The sequence below is a fragment of the Entelurus aequoreus genome, linkage group LG12 (assembly GCF_033978785.1).
Source record: "Entelurus aequoreus isolate RoL-2023_Sb linkage group LG12, RoL_Eaeq_v1.1, whole genome shotgun sequence".
Classification (NCBI taxonomy): Eukaryota; Metazoa; Chordata; class Actinopteri; order Syngnathiformes; family Syngnathidae; genus Entelurus; species Entelurus aequoreus.
Genome location: NC_084742.1, coordinates 19,990,370 through 20,010,948, shown reverse-complemented (window position 1 = coordinate 20,010,948; position 20,579 = coordinate 19,990,370). Strand labels below are relative to the sequence as shown.

Here is a 20,579-nt window from a genome sequence, read left to right as displayed (position 1 = left end):
TCGGGAACACTTCAGAAAACCACAGTCAGTAACTACAGTTTGTCGCTACATCTGTAAGTGCAAGTTAAAACTCTACTATGCAAAGCGAAAGCCATTTATCAACAACACCCAGAAACGCCGCCAGCTTTGCTGGGCCCGATGGACTGATGCAAAGTGGAAAAGTGTTCTGTGGTTTGACGAGTCCACATTTCAAATTGTTTTTGGAAACTGTGGACGTTGTGTCCTCCGGACCAAAGAGGAAAAGAACCATCCGGATTGTTATAGGCGCAATGTCTGTGTCGCATCTGTGATGGTATGAGGATGTATTAGTGCCGAAGTCATGGGTAACTTACACATCTATGAAGGAACCATTAATGCTGAAAGGTACATACAGGTTTTGGAGCAACATATGTTGCCATCCAAGCAATGTTATCATGGACGCCCCTGCTTATTTCAGCAGGACAATGCCAAGCAACGTGTTACAACAGCGTGGCTTCTTAGTAAAAGAATGCGGGTACTAGGCTCGCCTGTTTGTTGTCCAGACATGTCTCCCATTAAAAAAGGGGGGCGCAATGTGAAGCCTAAAATACCCAGACTGTTGAACAACTTAAGCTGTACATCAAGCAAGAATGGGAAAGAATTCCACCTGAAAAGCTTCAAAAATTGGTCTCCTCAGTTCCCAAACGTTAACTGAGTGTTGTTAAAAGGAAGGGCCATGTAACACAGTGGTAAAAATGCCCCTGTGCCAACTTTTTTTGCAATGTGTTGCTGCCATTAAATTCTAAGTTAATGATTATTTGCAACAAAAAAAAGTTTCTCAGTTCGAACATTAAATATCTTGTCTTTACAGTCTATTCAAATGAATATAAGTTGAGAAGGATTTGCAAATAATTGTATTCTGTTGTTTTATTTACTATTTACTAGGGCTGCAACTAACGATTAATTTGATAATCAATTAATCTGTCGATTATTACTTCGATTAATCGATTAATAATCGGATACAAGAGGCAAACTACATTTCTATCCTTTCCAGTATTTTATTGAAAAAAAAACAGCATACTGGCACCATACTTATTTTGATTATTGTTTCTCAGCTGTTTGTACATGTTGCAGATTATAAATAAAGGTTTATTTAAAAAATAAAAAATTGCCCATGCGCATAGCATAGATCCAACGAATCGATGACTAAATTAATCGCCAACTATTTTTATAATCGATTTTAATCGATTAGTTGTTGCAGCCCTACTATTTACACAACGTGCCAACTTCACTGGTTTTGTAAAACGAGTTGTGGGCTACAAATGGTACCCAATGTCACTTGGATATTTTATCCATCCATCCATTTTCTACCGCTTGTCCCTCTCGGAGTCGCGGGTTTTACATTTTATAATATTACAACTTCATTCTGCTAATATTTTCAATTTATACTTGGAAAATTGCTGCTTTTTTCTATTTCACAGGTGTTTTTGCTGCTTTAACTGTATTTTTTAGAATGTGCCTAAGGTTAATAAACAAACAAAGCTTTAGTAAAATCTGAGACATTGCCTTAAATGTCAATAAATTGTGACTTTTTCCAAGGGAAAAAAATGCATATATGTACGTGCCTCTTGTGTTTAAACCAGTGAGCAAAGTATCGCAATGTTTTATCACTAACAACTGCTGCCGTTCTGTTACATTGTATCTTAATGTCGAGTAAGTGAGTGTCTTTATCCAATGTATTTAATCACTTACAGATGTGGCAGTGTATCGAAATTTGATTTTAAGATTTAAAAAATCCTGGTAGAGACAATAATAACCATCTTGTTTACGCTACACAAAATCTCACAAGCTTATTCACTCTTCTGCTAAATCTGCTTAAAGCTTGTTAAAGTGTGTTTAATGACTCCCTGACGGCACGTCTGGCTCTGCAGCCTGTATGTTTTGTCAAGGCCTTCTGTTTTTGTCAGTGTTTTGAATTTGAATGGCTCTACTTGTAGAATTGCCGCAAACAACTAAAACTGTTTTGACCTCTTCCCTTTCTTCAAATGTGAGATTTAGCAATTACGGTATAAACACAAACATTTTTAGAGGGATTCTTTGTAGATTCTTAAGAAAAAACCCTGCCAGTGCTTAATGTGATACTTGCCTTTGTTACATAGGAGTGAAACAGTACACCGTTGGGTTTGATCAGCACCTCGCTTTTAAAGGGGACCAATGATCATTTTTGTCTTTTCTGACTCATAAACTTTGTTACAATGTTGGATACTCATGTTAAATAATGCATTTTACGGTTCAAGCATTTGAGCGTGAGCCGGCACACAGCTTTTGATGCCTCGGACACAAGTATTTTACAATGTGGCTACGTTGTGATGTCACACTAAGGTGGACGTGCTTATTTGGATGTTAAGTAAAGCCCACGGCCAGAAGAGGCAATAGCTCTGTATGAGTTCAGCTGAGTTTGAGGAAACACAAGAAAAATATTATTTTCACTAGATATGTCCGATATTATCGGACTGCCGATATTATCGGCCGATAAATGCTTTAAAATGTGGTATCGGAAATTATCAGTATCGGTTTCAAAAAGTAAAATGTATGACTTTTTAAAACTCCGCTGTACGGGGTGGTACACGGACGTAGGGTGAAGTACAGAGCGCCAATAAACCTTAAAGGCACTGTCTTTGCGTGCCGGCCCAATCACATAATATCTACGGCTTTTCACACACACAAGTGAATGCAAGCATACTTGGTCAACAGCCATACAGGTCACACTGAGGGTGTCCGTATAAACAACTTTAACACTGTTACAAATATGCGCCACTCTGTGAACCCACACTAAACAAGAATGACAAACACATTTCGGGAGAACATCCGCACCGTAACACAACATAAACACAACAGAACAAATACCCAGAACCCCTTGCAGCACTAACTCTTCCGGGACGCTACAATATACACCCCCCGCTACCCCCTACCCAAAACCCCGCCCCGCCCACCTCAACCTCCTCATGCTTTCTCATGGAGAGCATGTCCCAAATTCGAAGCTGCTGTTTTGAGGCATGTTAAAAAAAAATAATGCACTTTGTGACTTCAATAATAAATATGGCAGTGCCATGTTGGCATTTTTTTCCATAACTTGAGTTGATTTATTTTATATTAACCTTGTTACATTGTTTAATGCACTTAGCGGGGCTTCACAACAAAATTAGGCATAATAATGTGTTAATTCCACGACTATAAATATCGGTATCGGTTGATATGGGAATCGGTAAATAGGAGTTGGACAATATCAGAATATCGGCAAAAAAGCCATTATCGGACATCTCTAATTTTTACCTAATCTTGGCATGGGCATAACACCGACGAGTAACAAGCAGTGTGACATACAGTAACTACTTCTATTTATCGATCATAGATGTTATAGGTGTACCTAATGCAGTATCCGGGTGAATCTATAAACTTATGAAATTTATTTTCGGTCCTGATTGGGAATAAAATAGGGGTGACTTTCTTATTCAAAATGCATATACAACAGTGTACATTTTCAAAAGATACGTTTTGATCCTTTTGGAGAGGGTGGGTCATCTTCTCACACCAACATCTTGCAGACATATTCAGAAAGTAAGTTATAAATTTGACTGTGGAGCAACATTCTCTCTAAGGCGCGTGCATGTGCAATTGCGCACTGCTCTCGCATCTTCTGCGCACAGCAAATCTATGCCACGCACAAAATATAATCCAATCTGCACTCTAAACAAAATAAACACATAACTATTTGTTTTTGTATGATTCTGCAATGCAATTGTGACTGACAGGTGACAACAAGCGGCAACAACCGATAAAAAAAATGTTCATCAACACTGTTCAGTTATTGTAACGTCTGTCAAGGAATTCCATTGATGACTTTATTAAGCAAAACTGTTTATATTCGGCCGGAACCACGCCAAAAACATAAGTAAAAAACTTCTATATAGAAAAACTGGTCATTTTCTGGCATACAAACCAGACCAAAACCAACTCTCTGTCATCTGTCATATCAACAGCAGCCGCTCGCTCTCACTTGTGCCAACACACACACACCCACGGCACTTAGCCACTGATGCGTTTATGGCCATACAAAAAGTCTGACTACTACAGTACCACACAAAGTGTAAATGCCAGGTCGTTACACTATGACTCCAGAATCAGATGAGTGCTTATTCTACTGTCATTTATTAAGAATGTTAATTTATGGATATTAATCATGAAATGCTGTTTTTAGATGACAGAAATTCTAATAAAAATATATATTTTACAGACAGAAAGTTACAGGAATGTACACTTGATCCCATGCTTACATCTCATTGTGCGACACATGTGAGTGTTTTAAGGCGTACTTAATGTGATCTCTGAAAGCGGTACAAATTCTTTCTAAAGCAGGACCCCTACCTAGACATACAATACTAGTTCATAGCTCACGAAAAACAATATGTTTTTTTAATTTTCATTGTAAGTGGGCCAAATCACCTTATATTAGAAACAAGTATTTTAGTCTTGAAAATAATCTCATGAAAATTACTGCTGTCATTTAATTATTATAATAAAACATTTAGCTTATTAAAGGCCTACTGAAACCCACTACTACCGACCACGCAGTCTGATAGTTTATATATCAATGATGAAATCTTAACATTGCAACACATGCCAATACGGCCGGGTTAACTTATAAAGTGCAATTTTAAATTTCCCGCTAAACTTCCGGTTGAAAATGTCTATGTATGATGACGTATGCGCGTGACGTCAATCGTTGAAACGGAAGTATGCGGACACATTGAATCCTATACAAAAAACTCTGTTTTCATCTCAAAATTCCACAGTATTCTGGACATCTGTGTTGGTGAATATTTTGCAATTTGTTTAATGAACAATGAAGACTGCAAAGAAGAAAGTTGTAGGTGGGATCGGTGTATTAGCGGCGGACTACAGCAACACAACCAGGAGGACTTTGAGGTGGATAGCAGACGCGCTAGCCGCCGAACTCACCTTAACTTCCTCCGTCTACGGGCCGCCGACCGCATCTGTGATCGGGTGAAGTCCTTCGTCGCACCGTAGATTGCTGGAACGCAGGTGAGCACGGGTGTTGATGAGCAGATGAGGGCTGGCTGGCGTAGGTGGATAGCTAATGTTTTTAGCATAGCTCTGTGAGGTCCGGTTGCTAAGTTAGCTTCAATGGCATCGTTAGCAACAGCATTGTTAACCTTCGCCAGGCTGGAAAGCATTAACCGTGTAGTTACAGGTCCAGGGTTTAATAGTATTGTTGATTTTCTAATTATCCTTCCAGTCGAGGGGTTTATTTATTTTGTTTCTATATGCAGTTAAGCACGATGCTATCACGTTAGCTCCGTAGCTAAAGTGTTTCGCCGATGTATTGTCGTGGAGATAAAAGTCACTGTGAATGTCCATTTCGCGTTCTCGACTCTCATTTTCAAGAGTATATAGTATCCGAGGTGGTTTAAAATAAAAATCTGTGATCCACAATAGAAAAAGGAGAGAGTGTGGAATCCAATGAGCCAGCTTGTACCTAAGTTACGGTCAGAGCGAAAAAAGATATGTCTTGTACTGCATTCTAGTCCTTCACTCTAAAGTTCCTCATCCACGAATCTTTCATCTTCGCTCAAATTAATGGGGTAATCGTCGCTTTCTCGGTCCGAATCGCTCTAGCTGCATTGAAAACAATGGGGAAATGTGAGGAGCCTTTCAACTGTTGACGTCACGCTACTTCCGGTACAGGCAAAGCTTTTTTTTTATCAGCGACCAAAAGTTGCAACTTTATCGTCGATGTTCTCTATTAAACCCTTTCAGCAAAAATATGGCAATATCGCAAAATGATCAAGTATGACACATAGAATGGATCTGCTATCCCCGTTTTAAATTTAAAAAATTCATTTCAGAAGGCCTTTAAGTCAGGTTTGGAACAGGTGTGATGCTGGTATGGCCACGGTGTGCACGTCTGATTTTTAAAGATTAAAGTACCAGTGATTGTCACACACACACTAGATGTGGTGAAATTTGTCCTCTGCATTTGTCCCATCCCCTTGGGGAGCAGTGGGCAGCAGCGGCGTTTGCTCACATGTGCTACACTGAATACTCAGGGAGTTTTTGCGTTTTCTCACACACATGAAAAATTGGAGGGATTATTGCTGTGTAACAGGGTGTCTGCAAAAAAAGCATATACAATACATCTAGACCACAAGGAAGTGTATAAAATGTAAATCAAAATCATCATAGGTCCCCTTTAAAACCCCAGTTTGATTCATTTTGGGTACAGTAAGGCAACAAAATGCTAAACAATAGACAGCAGTTTTTTCTGTGAACGGCTGGAATGTTTTTTTAATGTTATATAAAAGAACTGCAAACTGTAATTCCCAAATAAATACATAGAAATAAATATTACTGTATAGTATACAATGTTTCTTTTTAGGAAAGTGCAACAATGTAGACGAGTGCAACACGAAACAGTGTGAACAAAGCAAATTATTATTTTATTTTTGGAATTGTAGAGTTCTGTATTGGCTAAAATGCATTATTAATCATTCCAGCGTATTTCTCTGTTTGCCATCTCTACGGCAGCACACCGCATCTTCTTATCTACTTGTCTTTAGGGCTGCAGCTATCGATTATTTCAGTGATCGATTAATCTTTTGATTAGTAGGTTAAATTAATCGAGTAATTGGTTAGAGTGTCCGCCCTGAGATCGGTAGGTTGGAGTTCAAATCCCAGCCGGGTCATACCAAAGACTATAAAAATGGGACCCGGTTCCCTCCCTGCTTGGCACTCAGCATCAAGGGTTGGAGTTGGGGGTTAAATCACCAAAATGATTCCCGGGCGCGGCGCCGCTGCTGCCCACTGCTCCCCAAGGGGATGGGTCAAATGCAGAGGACAAATTTCACCACATCTAGTGTGTGTGTGACAATCATTGGTACTTTAATCTTTAATCTTAATTAATTGGATAGAACACTATGCATATTTTTGGGAAAATAGTTTAAACAAACAAACAAAGATTTTCCTGCTTGCCATAACATTCTTTCTTTTTTTCATTGACATTGAAATTGCACTTTTAACATGTGTGCAAAAAAAAAAACATATATTTTTTTAATTCTGCTGTCTGCCCCCACACAGATCATGGCACCCACACACCACCGCTCTCATATGCGCAGTATTGCAGCGGCAATGCAAAAACTATGTTTGCGTATTTCAATTTCCAGGCACTCTATGCAGTTCTGATTTTCTCCATACATACTCATTAAACAATTAATCGAAGCAACAGAATACAAACCAAAGCTTTTTTCTAGTCAAAGCAAGTGATTAGTTGTTGCAGTTCTACTTGTGTTTTTGTTTATGAATTTTACCGGGTCGACCAAGCGTTCCCAAACAGAATATTTTGGCGACAAGACGGTTTTCAAACTCTGGCTTTTCCTTGGCATTATTGCTAGCCATACCACCAGCTAGCCAAAGGCTGGGCTGCACTGTATGTGTTTACAGAGTCGACAACTTGTCGAGGCAGTTCGCTTCCTATCCCTTACTTAATATGTACTTAGTCTCTTTACCATAGCAAACAATAAAAATATGAATACATGTACTGTGACACACCTAGACTCATGAAAACCTGCTGGTTACATGTGTCCAGTGTTTACAAAGCAGTCCAAATCTTTGTGTAGTAGCCGCATGAAAGAAATAAGCCACCACCGAGGCTCGCTTGTGGTGTAGGCTGTCACAAGCGCAGCGGAACCAACACACTGGTGGGCTACGCTCACTGGGGTTGACAAGGAGTAAGTGTCTGCCATCTTTCCAACAACAGTGCAGCGTGACTCTTTGAATAAAATGGCAGGGTTTGCTCCTAATGCTGCTCGTTAAATAGAATTTAAAAGGTTTTTGTCATTTAGTAATGAGATTGTAATTTTCAAAATGAATTTCCCCCTGCAGTAGTAAGGCAAGGCAAGTATATTTATAGACGACAATTCGTACACAACACAATTCAAAGTGCTGTACAGAAAATCACAAGAAGGCAAAACCAAAAATAAAAGAATCAAAAAAGGAATCATAATTCAAATTAAAAACTAAATTCAATCATCATTAACATATTATAATTCTAAATCAAATCAAATTGTGTAGATAAATTACTTTCAGTTGTCATATTTACTGTCTACAATTAAAAAAAATAATCAGTCTGGATTTGAACATTGCCAACATTGAAGCCTGTCTCACATCTTTACGTATAGTGTTCTAGATTGTAGGAGCATAAAACTGAGGTTCTCAGAGATGGTTCATATGTCTCTTAGAGTTTAACTTTGGCATAAAACCATGAAAAGACATGTACTGTTTTGAAGTTTGAGCAACAGGAAGCCAGTGCAGTGACCTAGGCACTGGACTAATATGGTTGTATTTCCAGGTTCTAGTCAGGACTCGAGTAGCAGTATTATGGATGTACTGCAGCTCCTTTGCAGTTCTTTTAGAGAGCCCAGTGAGAAGGTCATTACAGTAGTCTAACCTGCTGGAAACAAACACATGGATTAGTCTTTTTAAGTCTGATTTAGACATTATTCTTCTGATTTTGGCAATGTTTTTCAGGTGGTAAATAGCTGCTGATGTTATTGACCTAATGTGGCTGTTAACATTCAAGTCTGAGTCCATGATTACCCTTAGATTTCTAACCTGATCATTATGTTTCAGGGAGAGGGTCTCAAGGTGACTAATAATAGTGTCTTGGTGCTTCTGTGCGCCAAAGACAGTAGTACCCCTCAGTGACACTCAAGTTATTCCATGCTTACATTTATTTAGGTGTGCTTCTATTGTCTAGCTTGGATAAATAGTCAAGTTCCTGTCTACATTGTCCAAACTAGACATATTCAATTTGTGCTTATTGATTATTGAATAAGAGCAAGCTAGAGCATAGGGTACACACAATGTTTGACTGGCAACTTTATGGATATGGGACAGTGTCTTCCGTCAGCTTCTCTCCAAAGGAAGATAACATGAATTTAAATGTTTGTTGTCATTCCGACCCTGCAGCTCTCCACAGGACGCCCGACTACATTTATACCCGTATAGCTACAAATAACAACACTTGTCTAAGCAGCAGGTCCCCTCTTATGAATGTATTGTTTTGGATCTTTGACCATTCTTGTTATTTTCCAGCAAATGAGACACTGACTTAAATCACTGTGTCCTAGGTCTTTACTAGTTTACTTTCTATGTTGCGCCAGCGTCTACTTGTTGCGATTTAATGTTATGCAAATGAGCGTCACTAAGTGATGGACCAGTCTAATACCGGCAGCCTCTCCTACTTTCTTTCTTTCTTGTCTTGTTTTTCTTGCCTCAAATGCCACTGAAATGTTTCCCATTGACTGTCTGGAGTCATTTCAGGCCAAAGTTCTCACTGATATTCTATGGCTTCTTTTCTGTGTTATTCGCAAATGATTGTGACTTTTGCTTGAGGGGGAGAAAGGCGTTGTATCTTTCTTGCAATGAAAAAACACAGCTGTCAGCAAGTGTACATGGGCCAATGTTTGTGAAGGTGTAATTAAGCCATGTTTAAGTGACAAAGCTTGATGAATCACCACACAAACATTCATGCTGCCTTTTATGGTCCTCTGGCTGTTTTTATGCTTTCCAGAAATTTGTGTGCTTGCTGCATCCACACTATTGTTAAAATGTGTGTGAAAGAGAAAACAGATGTGTAATAAACTGACAGCGTTCATTTAATTTGTCTTGTTCAATGTTCCAGGTGAAATGAATGCAGTGTCTTCTGCTAAACTAAAACCTCCAGACCAGCCAGACTCTTGTGGATGATTCACTTTATTCAATTTAGTGCCCTGCACAAATAAGGTTTTTCTGTTTACAAATTTGAAGGTAACTCATGATTCTTCAGGGATAAACTAGTCATCATTTCTTGTAGGGTGGTGCCATATACGTTATAAATGATACACATTTGGCCGATGATAGAGCTTTTTAATACTATCGTTATATTGTGATAATGCATGTTGAAGACACATACTAGCTGTGTCCTGCAAAGTTCACAGCGTGCAAAACCACTTCTAAGTCAGCAATCTTCGCTACCATGGCGGCAAGTAAACTATGTGTCTTACAAATATGATCCCTGGAGAACAAGTAATAGCGAAACATGCTACCCTACACAACGTAGGAGGATAAGCTAACCGCAAGCTAGCGCTCTTGAACGTAAACAAAGGTGGGAGGATCAGTACAAATATTGACAGTAACGACACCAAGTATAATGTTAAAGTTAAAGTTAAAGTTAAAGTACCAATGATTGTCACACACACACAAGGTGTGGTGAAATTTGTCCTCTGCATTTGACCCATCCCCTTGATCACCCCCTGGGAGGTGAGGGGAGCAGTGGGCAGCAGCGGTGCCGCGCCCGGGAATCATTTTTGGTGATTTAACCCCCAATTCCAACCCTTGATGCTGAGTGCCAAGCAGGGAGGTAATGGGTCCCATTTTTACAGTCTTTGGTATGACTCGATCACTACATGTCACTATATGGTCGATACAAAACTGTTAAGATCAATATTTTTTATTATCAAAAAATGTTTGGTCATTTTTGTTATTGTTCACAAATAACTCCTTGAATACAGGAGAGCTTTGACAAAAACCAAAGGATTTAAATCAAAGTCAATAGTAGAAAAAAAACAATATTTAGTTGATATTGGTATGCTGTGTTTTTGTCTGATTATAATTGTGATCAAATATAGTATCATTCAATGATCTTGAAAATTTGAAGTATGAGTATTGATATGAACCATACTGCTACTGTAACTACTTGGTATTGGATTGATACCCGGATTTTTTAGTACAGCATTACCCAAAACTAATGTAAAATATGAAACAAGAGAAGAATAAGTGCTTATTATCTTTTAACAGAAATGCAGATAAAACCATGTTACAAAACCAGCTAATAACAATAAGTTAGCGAGTAGAATAATAATAGTTTTCAAGAAGATAATACAGCTGGAAATAATGCAAAATGTTACCGCATACCACAGCAGCCAAATTAGGAGCCCTTGTAACCCGTTTGGAAATAATTATATTTTCATATACGCACCAAATAATATATCGTTATCGCAGAAGGCTGCAATATGTATTGCGATATACTGTAGATTTTAGGCAATATTGCCCATTCCTACTGTCTTGGAAAAACTGCAGCAGAAACATAGAAAATCGGAGAAAAAAAAAAAAATGGTAACATGGCTTGGAATTTATTAAATTGCCATCCTGGTCATTGTCCTCGTTGTCTTTTGTGTTTTTTCAGGCTTGCAAAGAGGGCGCACAGTGACGGTGCAATGGCTTTCTCAAGGTCGAATCAAGAGGGAGGCAAACATCTCAACTCAGGTCAGCGAACTCATTAGTGCTGCTTGAAGTGTTGATGATTGGGTAGAGCTATCTGACTGATAAGATAATATGCTATCAAGATTTAGCATCATCAGTCAGTATTGTGTTTCTTTGAGACCCGAACAAGGCATTAGCTGCAAGTAGGTCTGGGCTCCGAAAGCATTTAATAACACTATTTTAGTCAAAGAAAAGGCCCGTTAAGAAAATCTGTTCCAGAAACCTGTGGACCATCACCCATTCATTATTTATTGTCTGTGCATTGAAGACAAATGCTCTGTGGTCTGCCACCCGAGCATACAATATTGTGTTGTCCTCAAACAACCACAGTCACTACATTTACATGCACTAAAAATATGTTGAAACCAGATTTATAAAATGCACGTAAACACCTTAATAGATCATTTTTAAAGGTTGGATTAACACATAAGTGGAAACCAGATCCCTCTTGCATGTATGCACTTAGATCAATTGATCCTTGTAGGGGGTTTTGTACACAGAGTCTCCATTGAGGACTAATGGTGCAGTTGGAAGGATCGGGACATGTTTTCAACAACAAGGAGGTCAATTAATGATACCGAAGCTGAAATAGGTCAATATTTCTGAAATGTGGCAGAACATTCTGAAAGAAAACCATTTCATACATGACAAAACACCTGAATACATCCCCCTTAGAAAGAAATGTATCCAACAGCCATATTTTAACAACAAAATTAAATTTTTGTATTTAGAATTGATTTAGGATAGACTGAAAATAATAAGTTTGTATTTGGTTAGTCAGTGATAAGTAAATGCCAACAACAACGTAGCTAGATATAACGACTCTTATTGTCTCCCAAAAACATATATCAGTGAGGAGAAAATCCACAATAGGTGCAAGTGTCCACTGAATCAACTGTAAAAAAAAAAAAAGTAAGAATATAATTCCCATATGTAACAATTTAGACAAAGTCAAAGCCATGAATTAATTGTAAATAATTCACTGCGTATCGGAAAGTTTGTTTTTTAAAAGTCAGTCAAAGCAAACCATCACAACTGTATTTATTCTGCTCTATACGTTTACATTGACCGATCTTTTCGTAAGAGCTGTACAGTCCTGTACAGTATGTTACCCATTTAACCAGCCGGCTTCAACCAGTAGCATCTTTTAGCATTCTTCTCTTCTTCAGAAACTATGGAAGTATTATTGTAGCAAAATGTTTTGCAAGTGTATACTGTATCTCAATCTGTGCGTGTTTATTCCAATTCACGTGCGCGTGTTCTAATTTGTATGTCTGTATATCAATCTGAGTGTGTGTATTCAGATCAGCGTACGTGTGTTTTAGGTCTGCGTACGTGTATTTTTGATCCACGTACGTGTGTTTTGTCTGTCTGTCCCTAATCGGAAAGAACCCTCGATTGACTGTCTACTTACATGTGACTTTTGCGACACTTTTGCCGTGTAAGATTTGAGCGAACGTATCCAGATTTTTAAGCCTGTAATACATCGTGTGCACGCGCATTCAGAAGTGCATGCGTGTAATACATACAATATGCCTGTGCGAGAAGCAGGAACCCTCTATTGGCTGTCTTTTTTACACGTGCCTTTTGCGACACTTCTGCCGTGTACGATTTGTGCGAGTTTATTCAGATTTGTGAGCGTGTAATACAATGTGTGTGCGCCCATTCCGAGGTGCGTATACAATCTGTGTGTACGTATCTGATATGTGCCTACATTTAACCAACCACGTAAAACACCACACAATTTAAACCAATCAGAAACAACGTACAGCTGAGATTTGTGAAAGAGAGACGCCAAGACCCACCTTACGTTGTAAATACAAATGCACATACATACACACAATTATACATGGATATATACACACATACGTGTAGTTATTCATTGATACATACAAACGCGCACACATTGGTACTTACCCACATACATAGGTACCTACTAGAGATGCGCGGTTTACGGACACGACCGCGGAGTCCGCGGATAATCCGCGGGTCGGGCGGATGCATGACAAGAAAAAAAGATTTTAAATAGATTCGGGCGGGTGGCGGTTGAACCAATTCTCTCGAATGTCTGTTGATTTTCACCCAATCAACAATAATAAGGGCGTGCCGTGTTGGTACTGCCTTTATCACCCTCTACAACATGTACAGCCAGCGCGCTAGCCCAGCCACATGTTGTACGCAGCACCTGCTTGCACACGTAAGTGACAGCAAGGCATACTTGGTCCACAGCCATACAGGTTACACTGACGGTGGCCGTATAAAACAACTTTAACACTCTTAATATGTGCCACACTGTGAACCCACACCAAACAAGAATGACAAACACATTTCGGGAGAACATCCGCACCGTGAGACAACATAAACACAACAGAACAACAAATACCCAGAACACCTTGCAGTCCTAACTCTTTCTGGCCAAACCAATCCCCGCCCACCTCAACCGACGGAGGGGGGTGGGGGGGGGGTTTGGTGGTAGCGGGGGTGTATATTTCAGCCAGGAAGAGTTAGGACTGCAAGGTGTTCTGGGTATTTGTTCTGTTGTGTTTATGTTGTCTCACAGTGCGGATGTTCTCCCGAAATGTGTTTGTCATTCTTGTTTGGTGTGGGTTCACAGTGTGGCACATATTAAGAGTGTTAAAGTTGTTTTATACGGTCACCGTCAGTGTAACCTGTATGGCTGTGGAACAAGTATGCCTTGCTGTCACTTACGTGTGCAAGCAGAAGCCGCACACAACATGTGACTGGGCGGTCACGCTGTCTGTACATGTTGTAGAGGGTGATAAAGGCAGTACCATCACAGCACGCCCTAATTATTGCTGTTAGGGTGCGACCCCTGGTCTATATTATATATATAACAACAGGCGGGTGGCGGGTGGCGGGCGGTTGTAGTTTTGATAAAATGTTAGTTCGGTTAGATGGCAGGTGGATGACGACTTTTGTGATGCGGATGCGGATGAAACAATTGCCTATCCGCGCATCTCTAGTACCTACACTCCCACATGAGAAGCATCCCACACTTCTCTTTTGTAAAGTACATCTGTACAGCAAATATGGGCATCTACATCAATAATATGATTTACCTGAGTAGCTGGACAGGACAAAAAAAATGTGCAAAAGTTTAAGAGTTATTTCTATTTTCGTAGCAGCGTAGTTACAGTATAAATTATTATTTCTGAAGGAATCGGTCACCTTTACGGTCACCTTTATTGTTTGTTAGCACATACCTAAAAATATCTGAAGCTGAATTTAAAAGTTGATGGCTAAATTATAATAAATAGACGTAAAAAGTTGTTACACTGCAGCTCTCTTGGTGGTGGAATGAAGATGATCATGAGGTAAGATGACAAATGACACACAAATCGCGCAAATCAGACTTTTATTGACATCTACAAAACAGCACTTTGTATCTTACAGCACAGCCACATTGGCCAAATTGAAGTGTGGAGTGGAACTCTTCTCTCATGGTCTGGCTCTAACTAGCACACAGCATTACACAACACTCCCAACGCTAAATATGAAAACAGAAGAATCAATCAGTTTCCCTTTTAGTTGTTAACATCTGTTTATATCAACATCAGTCAGCCAGTTTGAGGGGTGTCAAGATAAGCGGGTTCCACTGTAAGTATATGATGATGTTCGCTTTAGTAAGACTTGCGTCTCTAGAAAGAAATGCACTTGATCTGCAATGTTATGCCATGTTAGGAAAAGTGGTTGGCATTGTCCCATTTTTGGGAAGGTTGTTATCTATGACCATTCTCTTCAGTGCCACAAATAAGCGTCAGAGCAGCTGCAACAAGCTCGTATCTCTCCTCCATGCGCCCCCAATGATTAGATGATAAGTCACCTTCTTGAATGCGCTGCCGATAATATTTCACCCTGGTTGACATCAAAAAGTGTGCACATGGCAGCCACGTTTCACGGCAGTGGATGCTTGCATTTATTATTTGCGGACACACGCTTTTTGGCAAACTGATATGTTTTTGTATACCTGCTTAAAGTAATATGCTCATTAAAGCAGCCGACTGGCACTTTACTTGATTGATGGCCTCCATTCAGTCAGTGAAGTGGTCATGAGAATATGATGAAGAAAAACAGCTGAATAGTTTTATTTTTTGGCAGTAGCTTGTTTCCTGTAATCCCCATAAAAGTCAAATGATTATCTGGGAACTGTTCTATTTGGCCCGCCGTGTGCATTCTTTTTCCATTCAGTCATCACTTCATAACAGCCAAACAAGTGTTTTTATTTTAGCCACCACGGTTTATCAGTGATCATGTGATGTTTCCTGCTACTTTCTGTGTAGTTGAGACAGCAAAAATGCAAACTAGGAAATGCAATAATCTACAAACCCCGTTTCCATATGAATTGGGAAATTGTGTTAGATGTAAATATAAACGGAATACAATGATTTGCAAATCATTTTCAACCCATATTCAGTTGAAAATGCTACAAAGACAACATATTTGATGTTCAAACTGATAAACTTTTTTTTTGCAAATAATCATTAACTTTAGAATTTGATGCCAGCAACACGTGACAAAGAAGTTGGGAAAGGTGGCAATAAATACTGATAAAGTTGAGGAATGCTCATCAAACACTTATTTGGAACATCCCACGGGTGAACAGCCAAATTGGGAACAGGTGGGTGCCATGGTTGGGTATAAAAGTAGATTCCATGAAATGCTCAGTCATTCACAAACAAGGATGGGGCGAGGGTCACCACTTTGTCAACAAATGCATGAGCAAATTGTTGAACAGTTTAAGAAAAACCTTTCTCAACCAGCTATCGCAAAGAATTTAGGGATTTCACCATCTACGGTCCGTAATATCATCAAAGGGTTCAGAGAATCTGGAGAAATCACTGCACGTAAGCAGCTAAGCCCATGACCTTCGATCCCTCAGGCTGTTTTGCATCAACAAGCGACATCAGTGCGTAAAGGATATCACCACATGGGCTCAGGAACACTTCAGAAACCCACTGTCAGTAACTACAGTTGGATGCTACATCTGTAAGTGCAAGTTAAAACTCTCCAATGCAAGGCGAAAACCGTTTATCAACAACACCCAGAAACGCTGTCGGCTTCACTGGGTCTGAGCTCATCTAAGATGGACTGGTACAAAGTGGAAAAGTGTTCTGTAGGTCTGACGAGTCCACATTTCAAATTGTTTTTGGAAACTGTGGACGTCGTGTCCTCCGGACCAAAGAGGAAAAGAACCATCCGGATTGTTATAGGCGTAAAGTTGAAAAGCCAGCATCTGTGATGGTATGGGGGTGTATTAGTGGCCAAGACATGGGTAACTTACACATCTGTGAAGGCACCATTAATGCTGAAAGGTACATACAGGTTTTGGAGCAACATATGTTGCCATCCAAGCAACGTTACCATGGACGCCCCTGCTTATTTCAGCAAGACAATGCCAAGCCACGTGTTACATCAACGTGGCTTCATAGTAAAAGAGTGCGGGTACTAGACTGGCCTGCCTGTAGTCCAGACCTGTCTCCCATTGAAAATGTGTGGCGCATTATGAAGCCTAAAATACCACAACGGAGACCCCCGGACTGTTGAACAACTTAAGCTGTACATCAAGCAAGAATGGGAAAGAATTCCACCTGAGAAGCTTAAAAAATGTGTCTCCTCAGTTCCCAAACGTTTACTGAGTGTTGTTAAAAGGAAAGGCCATGTAACACAGTGGTGAACATGCCCTTTCCCAACTACTTTGGCACGTGTTGCAGCCATGAAATTATAAGATAATTATTATTTGCAAAAAAAAAAAAAAAGATTATGAGTTTGAACATCAAATATCTTGTCTTTGTAGTGCATTCAATTGAATATGGGTTGAAAAGGATTTGCAAATCATTGTATTCCATTTATATTTACATCTAATACAATGTCCCAACTCATATGGAAACGGGGTTTGTATAATTCATGCTCTCTCATGTAAGGATTGCTTCCTAATAGAATTACGCTGTTCCGTTTTCATGCAGACTAGTGCGCACGTTGCGAAATTGGCTTGAAGAAAATGTTTTTTTTTTATCAAAACAAGTTTAGCCCCCACGGCTCTTAATGAAATTCATAAATCAACAAGAAGCACTTTTTTCTAGACATGATTGATCATGATGCCTTCATCTCAAAATAAAACAATGAAGACAAATGATAAGCTTACATCACAATCTTAAGAACTATGTTGATTCAAATTACTATTTTGAATAGTATTTTTAGTTCACCTTAATGTGGTTATTTTTGCTCCCTTTCATTAGCATGTTTGGTTGACATTTAAGCGACAAGAAAACGCTAAAAGATACTTGTTGTGATCAGAAGAAGCGTCTTCTTTTTCTCGAGGGAAAACAAAGTGCAGTGTGTAGACGCAGCCAAGTGACATATTTGCTTGTTGAGAGAGCTGATAATCACATTGTTAGCGCAGCTCTGGTGACACTAAGGAGCTGCACAGCACATCTCTCGCTCTCTCTCTCGCTCTCTCTTTCTTTGTCTACATCTGGATTCTCTATTCCTCTGCCTTTCTGCATGGCGTTGTTTGAGCAAAGTCAGCATTTAGATGTGTGAGCCTGCCAAGTTGCTTTTCAGCCAAGAGCCACACAGTCAAAGTGAATTTTTTTGATCATATCTTAGTGTTGTCGTTGTCATCCAAACTGCTTTCTTGGTAGTGAAAAACTTGCTGTAAAATTCTCAAGCTGGAATGGGCAGAATCATTGATTAGCTGTTTAATAGTCGTTTAAGAATTTTCATCCACCTTGAAGCAACAGACGCAAAATGAAGCAACAGCGCCCCTGCTGGTTACAGTAGAATATAAATCTTAATGAATGATCAAGAATGGGTATATGCGTCATAATCCGATTAGTCGATTGATAAATGATATAAATTTGGCCAAAGGGGTCATATCATTGGTTTTTTTTACATTTAAAACATGTAATTGTGGTCTACATAACATGTAATGGTGACTCTTTGTTAAAAAAAATTGCATAGATTTACAGACCTATTTTCAAGCTTTTTTTAACCTTTTTAAAATGGTTCGTTTTGAGAGGCAGAGTTGTTAGATGCAAATTAACCTCTCCTCATCACGTCCCTCACGCTGAGTGCGCATTCGTCTCCCCCCATGGCAAAAATTACATGTAGTTTTTTAGCTTTTTTGCTTTTATTGTGCTCTATGGACGTCGGTGACCGCCACTGTTTTGAGTGACTTTCACCACAACACAACATCCCAGATGATTTAGTGAGACCAGCTGTTCACCTTGTTTTGTTGACGGCAACAAAAAATGAGGCGATGCGGGTGGATGTGATCATGATCCGTATCCACATTCCTTTAGTTGTGTGAGTCAGTGTGTGTGCGTGTGTGAGTGTGAGCGTGTGTGCGTGCGTGCGCGTGTGTTCCCCACAAAAAAATCTAAGTATTCTGACAACTTTTGTATACTGACAAACAAACAAAAAACACAGCAGCAAACAGGCATCTCTTTATGCAAAGCCGTAGCTGTCAGTCTTATTTTGACAGCGTGGGAGTGGAGGAAAATAGTGATTTTAGAAAAAGTATGCAGAACATCAAAGGAGCCGATTATACAAATCAGCAGCTTATGTTTGGGACGCAAATACTGTACTTGGTTAACATAGGATCAAATGAAAATCAAGCACTCCCGTGTTTATTGAATATTAATTTGCTTGCAATAGCCAAGGTAAAAGTCATGGCTGACTTAGTTTTACCCTTTCTTTCTTCAGTTAAAATATATTTTCTTGTGCATTGTAATGACCCGTGGCAGTGAGCCTGGGTGGAAGTTACCACACATCATAAATTGAACTCTCCCTGCAATGTTGCAATGTTTTAAAAAGAGTCTGCTCTTGTAAATGTTCTGCACGAGTCCGAGTACGGTAAAGTACAAAACTCCAGGAGAACATATGGATGTGTGCATAACCTACAGTAAAACCCTTCACAATGCTCCTTATGCTGCATTTAATGTTTTATGTTGCCTTACCAATCAGTAATAGATCAATCATCCTTTAGGGAGGAAGATGCATTAGAAGATGCATACCTGCATGTTAAATTTTAATATGATTCTGTGGAAGAAGCTCCTAACATTACAATGCATTTTGCTTTCTCGGAGATCAGATAAACACACAAAAAGTTGTTTTCAAAGCAAAGAGGAAAACAAGTTCAAACAGAATGTCTAAGCCTTTTCTCATCTCTGCGCTTTGATTGACATACAATCACAATACATAAAGTATGCAGCTTAGAAATAAACTTTTAGATTAAAAACACTACACATTGGGAATGGAAAGCCTTGCAGGAACGACTTATTTAAAGAGTACATCTGTTTCCTTCCTCTTTGGAGACCATTATGTAGCAATCATAAATTGGCAAAGTGCTGCTAGTCATGCTCCATCTGGACACACACACACCAGTGACCTTATACTTTAAAGAATAAAAAAAGAGACATTGAGTGTGTATTTTAAAGCTCTGCCAACACCAATCACTGATATTGTCCTCGATTAGAGAGAATGTTTAGGCCATGTCTAAGCGAACACAGATATTTTCTAATTAAGTTCATTTTTCCCACTCTGGTGTTAAAATAAATTTTTTGTCCACAGACAAACATATGCACCAGCTATCATGCGCATGCTGGCCAATCAGAAGCCTAAAAAAGGCAACCCAGAGCTCACTTGGTCAAACGTCAAAGAGAGATTTTGAAAGTCTTCAACCTGGTCTGTGTTTTTCAAAAGCTCTAGTTTTAAAGACCAAAATATCTCTCTAAATGAAAGGCCAAAATGTATATAAAAACGTAAGTTTATAATAGGGGTGTATCAATTAGTTTTCACAACGATTTGATATTTGTGGTTGCCGATATGATTCAGGGGCGATGTCATTTTTTTTTAAATGATACGATCCGAAACAATTCAGTGAGTTGAAATCTATTCAGTAACATTTTAGCAAAAAATCACCACGTGTGACTGTGAAATAAATACTGGATACTGGACACTGCAGGTGATGTTTCCTATATTCCTGTTATTTCTTGAAAGATAATTATTTATGCATGAATAATGGATATAAACAAGCAGGTAAACAACAATTAATGGCCAGTGCATTCACATCTTATTTGAATAAAGTTAAATTAACAAGAGGAAACCTTTTCTGCTCACATGTTCTATATTTAAGACAGTTTAAAAAAAACTACAGTAACCAACATTTCAAGAGTAGATTTACCTGCTGAATAAAAAATCACCAATCAAACAGTATCTGA

At 39.1% G+C, this 20,579-nt stretch overlaps 1 protein-coding gene across 1 annotated transcript in view; it reads left to right on the top strand.

Annotated features, from left to right (window-relative positions):
* Window positions 1-20,579, top strand: part of LOC133661671 (disintegrin and metalloproteinase domain-containing protein 33-like) — a 141,256-nt gene that overhangs the window by 43,839 nt on the left and 76,838 nt on the right. The window contains exon 2 of the mRNA XM_062065057.1: window positions 11,261-11,340. Within this exon, the coding sequence (XP_061921041.1) occupies window positions 11,261-11,340 (80 nt within the window). The remainder of the gene's footprint in view (window positions 1-11,260; window positions 11,341-20,579) is intronic.